A 10,609-nucleotide genomic window follows, 5' to 3' on the forward strand; every position below is an offset into this window, starting at 1 on the left:
GTAAAGCACTATTTATACCCCAATAATCTCTTTGTGATCCTGAGATCTTTCTTTTCTCCTCCAAAGGTGAGTGTCATACTTAAAAGAGAGTATAAAGAATTATTTTCAAAAGTGCTGATTTTAGATTTTAAAGCCATAACAATGCAGCAGATTTTATTATTATTGCGGCACTTGTTAGTGTTTACTATGTGCGATGCACTGGGTGTAAATACAAGATGATCAGGTTAGAGAAGCAGCGTGGCTTAGTGGAAAGAGCATGGGCTTGGCAGTCAGAGGTTGTGGGTTCTAATCCTGTCTCCTCCACTTGTCTGCTGTGTGAAGTTGGTCAAGTCACTTAACTTTCTTGTGCCTCAGTTCCCTCATCTGTAAAATGGGGATTAAATCTGTGAACCCCATTTGGGACTACCTGATTACCCTTGTATCTGCTCCAGCACTTAGAATGGTGTTTGACACATAGTAAGTGCTTAACAAATACCACTATTATTATTATTATTATCATTATTATTATTATTATTATTATCACTACTACTACTACTACTATCATTATTGGACACAGCCCCTCACAGTCTTCCCAGCTTTTAATGAAGTGATACAAAGGGACAAGAATCTGAAAATTCTAAAGACTTTTTCAAATTATAAGGGGTTATTTGGATTTCAGAGTAGAGACCTAATTTCAAAATTGAATTCTCACATATGGTGGCAAAAATTCTGGAGATAGTGGATCTTAAACAGCTCAAAGGCAGTTAATTTCACCAAGTGAGTAATGCTTTAGAAAATTCCACTGCTTTAGTATTTTCTGCACATCTGAGATGAATTACAGAGTTTATGAACTTCTTCCATAGCAATATCTATCAATTAATCAATCATATTTATTGAGCGCTTACTGTATGCGGAGCACTATACTATCATTATAGTTTTCTTTGACTTTAATTGTTCATATCATTAAATACAAGATACTTTCTGGAGTTCCAATTATCATTAGTACCAGAAATAAAAAAAAAGTTCAATTTTCAACACTTAGTATCCTAGTTTATACTGTTGTCCTTTTTCTTTTATATCTAGTTTCCTATCTTTCCTTTTAGTTTACTTCCCTATCTCCCCTTAGGTCTCTGTGACTTTTATTGAAGTAAATGCTCAGTAGATTGTAGTAACGCAGTAAGTCCAGTTACTCTGACAACTACTATAAAAGCTTCTAGGATTTCAGGCTACCATTGCAATTGCTGGCTCCAGTAAATGCCCATTTCTCTCAGATTGTGATAGTATTATAATATTTAGTGAGTAAGACCGGTTGCTGAGACTGACATTACAGTATCCCTGTCCTTATACTCTGGTCTAGTAAGTAATAATGATAATAACCATATAATATAATTGTGGTATTTGTTAAGTACTTATGATATGGCAAGCATTGTACTAAGGTCTGGGAACTATGCAAGATAAGGAGATCAGATGCAGTTTTTGTCCTACTATCTGCCACGTTAGACTTCATTATGGAGAAGGGGCCTCTATGGCCCTATGGCATTTACCCTTTCTGTCAAACTCTCTGTTGTCAAACTGCGTAATGAATCATTTTGTTTAACAAACTGGATTCAGGTAGACCCTGAAATCAACCAGAGGGCTCAGCCCTTAAACAGTAGTGGAAGGTAGAGAGAAAACTATTGTCACCTACCTAGTATTGGGAGCCTCTTTGCCATCTCATTTCTCCCACTCATGAAGCACATTGGGCAGAATTATCATTAGGGCCAATATATTTGACTTAAATAACATTCTGCAACTACACCAATATTTTCAATCTTTTGAAAAGAAATTTTTTTGTGGCTGAATTTCAACTAAGTCTCAAGTACATATTTCAGGAATCCACAAGCCTCACTGTTTCATGGACAGTCTAATAATAATAATGATAATAATTATGGTATCTATTAAGTGCTTACTATGTGCCAAGCACTGTTCTAATCGTTGGGGTAGATACAAGGTAATCAGGTTGTCCCACATGGGGCTCACAGTCCTAATCCCCATTTTTGCAGATGAGGTAACTGAGACATGGAGAAGTTACGTGGCTTGCCCAAGGTCACACAGCAGACAAGTGGCAGAGCTGGGATTTGAATCCATGTCCTCTGATTCCCAAGCCAGTGCTCTTTCTACTTGAACCAAGTTGTGGCAATATGTTGTCCACACCTCACTCCTTCACAGGCCATGCAGGGAAGAATTACTGCTCCCTGTAGCTGAGAAAGAAGCATAGCTTTCTGGTCCAACTTCCAACTCCAGTTTCTGTCTGCTGACTCCCTCTGGCTTCTGAACAATCCTATTGGGATAGTGTCTAGCAAAAGGAGTCAGAGAATAGAGGAGAGAGAGACAATCTTAATAACACCAGTCTTTTTGCTTTTAGTTTTGATCAGGTAGGAGACTGGGCAGAGAGAAGTGAATGAGGAAGATACTTTTCTGAGAAGAAAGACTCCCAGCCATCAGGAGACCTTTGCTGAGTTGAGGTGATTGAGTAGGTAACTGAGTGTTTGTGATGCCACCCTAAGGATGCCACCATTAGTGATGCCATTCTACAGAGGGTGGCCATTTCCTGTCCTCACGTGGGAAGGAATTGGCTATACCCTCTCTGGGGCTGCATTACCAAAGCATAAAGTGCTCTGGGTTTGGTGCAGGGCAAACAGTGCTACACAGAGATGTCACGTGAAACACTGCAAATGAGCATGTCTCAAGAATATATGTAATAGCAGTAAAAAATGATGTGTGATCTACGAGTAATTTTAATTACACAATCATCAAATGTCAAAATTGCAATTCTTCAAAGTTGTGAAGTGAAAATCTTTGCACTTTGCAAGGTTGTCTTGCCACGCCCACACCATTTGCTGCATCCTGGTGTCAGTGAACTCTGTGAGCTGCCTCTCTTTGTTATCATCTGAAGTCAACCTGGTTTGAAAGAGCATGTGTGGAATCTCTAGTGAATGACATTCTGTAGTTAATATGGCAGTGGAATCAAAGCTTTGAAGGTCTCTGCTTTTCTTGAATGGCATCTTACGTTCTCTATCTTTCTATCCACTAGCCTGGCAACTGATTTTGGATATGATTTCAGGAGATAGTATTACTGGTCTTTATAGACTATACAAAGAATTAACTTCTCATGAAAGCACTCTGTATTTACCCAAATTCTGGCAGTCAGTTTTACTAGAGAGGAAATGCAAAGGTGTTATTTCTAAATAATGTATTTAGTTTGTTGTCTGCTAATATATTTTTTCAGTTATTAGTAATTTTAAGCTCCATTGTTCTTAGATATTTAATCTTAAAAATGGGTGAAGAATGTATTTATATCAGTCTATCAATAATGTTTACTGAACACTTACAGTGTGTAGAACACTGTACTAAGCGTGTGAAAGAACGTTGGGTGTAAAAGATGCAATCCCCACCCTCTAGTAGGTCAGAGTATAGAGGGGGAGATGAATGCAAAATTGTTTAAAGTGAAAAAGAGAAAAAGAATGAAAAGATGGATAATGGAATATATGTCTTTAAATGATGTAAATTGATGAATACAAAATGCTATGAGTAGCTGAGTTCTCGAGAGCTGAGACCTCTTCCTTGACTAAACCCTTATTTCCCCTACTTCCTTTCCCTTCTGCATTGTCCTTGCACTTGGATTTTTGGGCTTTATTCACCCCACCCTCAGCCCCACAGCACTACTGTACATATCCATAATGTATTTTAATGTCTGTCCCTCTAGGCTGTACACTCCTTGTGGGCAGCGAGCATGTCTACCATCTCTGTTCCATTGTCCTCTCCCAAAAGTTTATTGCACTGCTCTGCACACACTAAGCACTCAACAGACCCAATTGGTTGATTGATGGATTGATTATTACTTAGGGAGAAAAACCTGGGGAGAAGAAAATTAATGGAGAAATTCCACCTGGAGGAGGAGAGTCATCAGGAGGATTCTGAGGCTGAGTAGAGCTCTGGCCTGATAGATTTGAAAAGGAATGTAGCTTCAGGCAGAGGGGAGGGCATGAGCAAAAGGTGGGGGCTTGAGAAAGTGTCCACTACAGTTCTCCCCCTAATAATAATAATAATAATAATAATAATAATAATAATAATAATAATAATGTCATTTATTAAGTGCTTACTATGTGCAAAGCACTGTTCTAAGAGCTGGGGATGTTACAAGGTGATTAGGTTGTCCCACAGGGGGCTCACAATCTTAATCCCCATTTGCCAGATGAGGTAACAGGCCCAGAAAAGTGAAGTGACTTGCCCAAAGTCACACAGCTGACAATTGGCAGAGCCAGGATTTGAACCCATTACTTCTGACTCCAAAGTTCTGCTCTTTCCACTGAGGCACACTGCTTCTCACGCTCCTACCTATTCTTGCTCCTTTCCCACTACAACTCAACCCACACACTTGGCTCTTCTATTACCAACCTACTTACTGTGCCTCAGTCTGGTCTTCCTTGTCATCAGCCCTTTGCTCTCATGCTCCTTCCTGCCTGGAACTCTCTCCCCACCTCATATTCAACAGGCCACCAAAGCCCTATTAACTGTGGTATACGCTCGGCTCAGTGGAAAGAACACGGGCTTTGGAGTCAGAGGTCATGTGTTCGAATCCCGCCTCCGCCACATGTCTGCTGTATGACCTTGGGCAAGTCATTTAATTTCTCTGAGCCTCAGTTACCTGATCTGTAAAATGGGGATTAAGACTGTGAGCCCCACGTGGGACAACCTGATCACCTTGTATCTCCCCAGCGCTTAGAACAGTGCTTTGCACATAGTAAGCACTTAACAAATGTCATTATTATTATTATTATTACTATGTGCCAGGCTCTGTACTCAGCACAGGTGTGGATACAACCAAATAAGGTTGGACACAGAGCCTGTGCCACATGGGGAGCACATTTTAATCCCCATTTTACAGATGAGGGAACTGAGGCACAGAAAGGTGAAGTGACTTCCCCAAGGCCACACAGCAGACAAGTGATGGAGCTGGGATAGAACATATGACCTTCTAACTCCCAGGCCTGTGCTCTATCCTCTATGCCATTAAAATCACTTCTCTTCCAGGAGGGCTTCCATAACATAAAGATAATAATAATAATAGTACTTGTTAAGCGCTTACTATATGCCAAACATTATTCTAAGCACTAGGGTAGATACAGGTTAGTCAGGTCGGACACAGTCCCTGTCCCATTTGGGGCTCACACTCTAAATTCCCAGACACAGTCCCTGTCCCATTTGGGGCTAACACTCTAAATTCCCATTTTATAAATGAGGTACCTGAGGCCCAGAGAAGTTAAGTAACTTGCCTAAGGTCACACAGCAGACATGTGGCAGGTCCGGGAATAGAATTCAGGATCTTCTGACTCCGAGATCCGTGCTCTATTCACTAAAAAACACTGCTCCATCACCCTGCACATTCTCGTTCTCCTCTGCCTCGTCTTTACATTTTGGTCTTTTCCTTCAGAGCATTTCGTTAGGCACACTCCATCCACTCAGCACTTATGTACAAATCCTTATTCTTTGTTGCCTCCCCTGGCTGTAATGTTTTTAGTGCCTGTCTTACCCAATTGACTGTAAACTCCTTGAGAGAAGGAATCACGTCTACCAACTTTATTGTCATTATTATCATTTACTTTATGGTGTTCTCACAAGTGTTTCATACAATGCTCTGCACACAGTAAATGCTCAATAATTATCACTCTCTGATTGAGAGTTAGGGATGGTTACGATACTTGGCAGGTAGGAATAAGGTTGACTTGGTGAAGGGGGAAGGTAAGTATGAAGGCGAGAGCTGGCAGGACTGGAATGCTTCTAAAATCTATCTTTTTCATCCAGAGTCTTCGACTTGGACAAAATGGCTGATGGAAATGACACTTCTATGAGAGAGTTCATTATTTTGGGATTAACGGACGATCCTGTCCTCCGGATCTTCCTCGTCACATTGTTTCTTGTGGTTTATGTTGTCACAGTCATGGGTAATCTCAGCATTATCATGTTAATCAGGGCCAGTTCCCAACTTCAAACACCAATGTACCGTTTTCTGAGCCATTTGGCTTTCATCGATTTTTGGTTTTCATCAACTGTCACGCCAAAGATGCTTAAGGGCTTCTTAGTGGAGAGAGACACAATATCCTTTGCTGGCTGTGTTGCCCAGTTCTGTTCTGCCTTTACTTTTGGGACCTCAGAGACCATCTTACTGGCTATGATGGCATATGACCGTTTTGTGGCCATCTGCAATCCCCTGCTCTATACCATCTCTATGTCCAATAAAGTTTGTGTCCAGCTCATAGCTACCTCCTATGTCGGGGGTTGTTTAAATAGCGTGTTATTTACCATTTGTGTGTTTAGTTTAGCCTTCTGCAGAGCCAGTGAAATCAATCATTTTTTCTGTGATTTCCCTCCATTAGTAGAACTTGCCTGCTCTGACGTTTCCCTGGCTCAAATTATTACTTCCATCTCTGCAGCCATGGTAATATTAATCACTGTCCCCACCATAATCATCTCTTATGTCTACATCCTCTGTACCATCATGAGGATCCAGGCAAGCGACGGGAGACAGAAAGCTTTCTCTACCTGCACCTCCCACCTGACCACCCTTATTCTATTCTACGGCACCGTCACGTTCACTTACGTGCAGCCCAACTCCAGCCGCTCCTTGGAGCAGAATAAAGTTGTGTCTCTGTTCTACACAGTGGTGATCCCCATGCTGAACCCCCTAATCTATACTCTGAGGAACAAGGATGTGAAGGGGGCCCTGATGAAGATAATGGGCAAGAATGTTAGTTCTTGGTAAAACTGGATAAGGACATTCTCTTCACAGAAATGAGTTAGTATGGACTGTGTGACATGCCAACTGTCCCTTGTCAACTGTGAATTCCCTTTGTGGGAGCTGGGATAGATCATAACAAATTCCAATTGTAATTTATAAATAGTTGTATGTTAGAACAAGGATGTGAGAGAGGCAGTGATAAGGATAATACACAAGTATGAATAATTATTTTTAAATAAAATTTGGGATAATCCATTGATAATCCAAGGACGGTAAGAAAAAAGTACGTGATCATTTGTTGTTTTGTTGACACATTCTAATTGGGAGTTTGAAAGAAATAAAAATTTGGGCACTACTCGTGGATACGTAGAATTTTATTAAGAAAACATTCACATCTATATCCCGGGAATGTGCTCTGTACCAAAATTTTTGCCAGAAAATTCATTTTTCATGGATTAACACTGCCTTTAGATCATGTTGGGAAGCAGTGCGGTCTAATGGAAAGAATACAGGCCTTGGAGTCATAAGACTTGGGTTCTAATCCCAGCTCCAACCACTTGTCTTCTGCGTCCTTGGATCAGTCACTTAATTTTTCTGTGCCTCAGTTACCTCATCAGTAAAATTGGAGTGAAGACTACGACGTCTTGTAGGACAGACAATGTGTTATTTTTAAATTACCCAGCACTTAATGCAACGCCTTCCAGCAAACATCATAAAAAAAAAATAAAAATATATAAAAAATAAAACAGTGAAATGGACTTTAATTTGGATTTGGAACAGGTCAAAATCATTTCAGCCCCTTGAGATTGTGAAGAACAAGAAGGTTTATGCCACTGAGTCGTCTCTGACCCACAGCGATGCCATGGGCACATCTCTCCCAGAATGCCCCAACTCCAACCACAATTGTTCTGGTAGTGGATCCATAGAGTTTTCTTGGTAATAATATGGAAGCAGTTTACCGTTGCCTCCTTCCATGCAATCAACTTGAGTCTCCACCCTCCACTCTCTCCCATGCCGCTGCTGTCCAGCACAGTCGAGTTAGCTTTCTCGAAGAAGGAAATAAAAAGTTTTGTATACTGGAATCTCTGTTCAAATTTTGATAAACTTTGGAATTAGTTTAATAGCTTTTTAAAAAACATTTACTCTTTCATGAAGAACATATTTCAAGCCTCCTTATTCGTTTTTGATCCACTGTTTTGGGCGGTCTGTGGTTGGGAAATCACATTAATTAATTAATGCTAACAAAAATTCTGAACATCGAGCAGTCGATAGCTGTGGGTGTGTTCTGATTTTAATGAGGTGTCATGGGTGGGAAGGATTCTGTCTTAGACATTTCTTGCTCCACGGGAATCCCTTACCCCATCCTGAAGAATTATCTTGGGAAATTATGGAAAAGGTATATGGAGTCCCCAGCAGAGATCTATTCATATGAAAGCTCATGAGATCCGGATTTAAAGCAACACACTTTGGCGGGCAGCCCAGTTTGTCATTTCTGCCCCTTCCAGGCTGAACCCATCAAACTTAGGCATAGACTTTAACTGGTGGTGTCAATAATAATAATAATTAATTCTGGTGTATGTTAAGCACTTACTATGGGCGAAGAACTGTTCTAAGCACTGGGGGGCACGGGGGGAGTACAAGGTGATCAGGTTGTTCCACATGGGACTCACACTCTTAATCCCCAATTTGCAGATAAGGTAACTGAGGCACAGAAAAGTTATGTGGCTTGCCCAAAATCACACAGCTGACAAGTGGCTGAGTCAGGATTCGAACCCATGACCTCTGACTCCCAAGCCCACACTCTTCACACAATCCTTCCCCCAGGCAAGGGGAACAGAAAGGGAAGGGAAAGTGTATCTCTCCAGGATAAAAATAGAGACTTTGGGAAAGGAATTGAAAGGAATTGAAATTGGGAAAGGAAAGGATTAGTCTGTCCAAAGCCTCTTGCACTCTCACACCTGCCAGTCAAATTCATTCACTCCTTCATATTTATTGAGCGCTTACTGTGTGCAGAGCACTGTACTAAGCACTTAGGAAGTACAAATTGGTAACATATAGAGGCGATCCCTACCCAGCAATGGGCTCACAGTCTAGAAGGGGTCCCACAGGCACCCAGATTGCCAAGAACTTGCAGGCTGTCAGTGTTGCTGCGCACACTTACAAAATGGAACATATGTGGAAATGTTAAAAATTGATACTAGGAGGTAAAGTTGAGGATGCATTAACAAAGGTCTTGAAAAGCAACATGTCATGGGCCTGGAAGTTAAGAAGGCCTGGATTCTAATCCCAATTTGGCCACTTGCCTGCCATGTGACCTTGGAAATTCATGTAACTTCTTTATGCCTCAGTTTTCTCATCTGTAAAATGGAGATTCAATACCTACTTAGACTGTGAGCCCCGTGTGGGACAGGGACTGTGTCTAATTTGATAACCTTGTGTCTACCTCAGTGTTTGGCACACTGGAAGTAATTAACATATATTGCTAAAACAAGTCTTCAAATTTTCAAAAGTTTAGTAAACAAAAGGCTAGGAATAAATGTTATCCAACACCACGGGGAACACATTTAGATATAAAGGGATTTGTCTGAAAGGAGATATATTGATGATTTTTCATTGGGTAGGAGAGAATTCCTGACATGGGAACAGATTAGTGGATAGACTCGAATAATGGGATAAATATTAATTTAGTCTCCTATGCTTAGATGGGTAATTCTTATCTCAATTTATGCAAGACTAAATACTTGGCTTATTTACTAAGTCCCTCTAAGCTCCTCTCTAGACTCTAAACTCCTTGTGGGCAGGGAACATAGCTACCAACTCTCTTATATTGTCCTCTTCCAAGTGCTTAGTACACTGTTCTGCACACAATAAGTATTAAATACCACTGATGGATGCTATGAACAAAGTGTTGGGGTAACAGTCACTGCCCCCTTCAGAGGTAACAAACTAAGAGGGAGAGAAGGCAGATATTTTATTCCCATTTTAGAGTTAAGGCCCACAGAGATGAAGTGCTTTCTTTCTCAAGGTTACGAGGCAGGTCAGTGGCAGGTCTGGGACTAGAACTAGACTTCTAGTCCCAAGATCTTTCCATTGGAGAAAATATTGGTTCTTCTGAAAAAATGAAATAAAAAACAACTTTAAAAAAGCAATGGAGTTTCTGGAGATAACATTCACAGTTCATTTTGCTGATATTTTTCTCCTCTTATTTTCCTTCTTTGGCAGAAATTGCTCCAAACCGTCTTAAACTAAGACCTGAATTAACTATCTTGCAAGATCCAGGAATAATCAGCAATACTGATTAGCTACCACCTCTCATATCATCAGTGTTAAGTTTCATTCAATTTTAATTTACCACATACGGAAAAGGACATATTTCCTACTGAGAGATGTAACCCTGGCGTGTAGCTCCAAGGGAGACAGTTCCCAAATGCCCTAAACCCATGGCAGCCATGATAAAGCGCTATTTATACCCCAATAATCCCTTTGTGATCCTGAGATGTTTCTTTCCTACTCCAAAGGTGAGTGTCATACTTAAAAGGGAGTATAAAGAATTATTTTCAAAAGTGCTGATTTTAGATTTTAAAGCCATAACAATGCAGCAGATTTTATTATTATTGTGGCACTTGTTAGTGTTTACTATGTGCAATGCACTGGGTGTAAATACAAGATGATCAGGTTAGAGAAGCAGCGTGGCTTAGTGGAAAGAGCATGGGCTTGGCAGTCAGAGGTCGTGGGTTCTAATCCTGTCTCCTCCACTTGTCTGCTGTGTGAAGTTGGTCAAGTCACTTAACTTCCTTGTGCCTCAGTTCCCTCATCTGTAAAATGGGGATCAAATCTGTGAACCCCATTTGG

At 40.7% G+C, this 10,609-nt stretch overlaps 1 protein-coding gene across 1 annotated transcript; it reads left to right on the plus strand.

The window, feature by feature from the left end:
- Positions 1-5,839: 5,839 nt before the first annotated feature.
- On the plus strand, positions 5,840-6,781 carry LOC119943836 (olfactory receptor 478-like). Its single transcript, XM_038765012.1, has one exon. It carries the CDS (start codon positions 5,843-5,845, stop codon positions 6,779-6,781), a length of 939 nt encoding a protein of 312 aa, XP_038620940.1. The 5' UTR covers positions 5,840-5,842.
- Positions 6,782-10,609: the final 3,828 nt, after the last annotated feature.

Source organism: Tachyglossus aculeatus, chromosome 22, assembly GCF_015852505.1.
Source record: "Tachyglossus aculeatus isolate mTacAcu1 chromosome 22, mTacAcu1.pri, whole genome shotgun sequence".
Taxonomy (NCBI): Eukaryota; Metazoa; Chordata; class Mammalia; order Monotremata; family Tachyglossidae; genus Tachyglossus; species Tachyglossus aculeatus.

Bases quoted from the DNA above. Each gene is read 5' to 3' on its own strand.
- LOC119943836 (XM_038765012.1), top strand. From the start codon at position 5,843: ATGGCTGATGGAAATGACACTTCTATGAGAGAGTTCATTATTTTGGGA.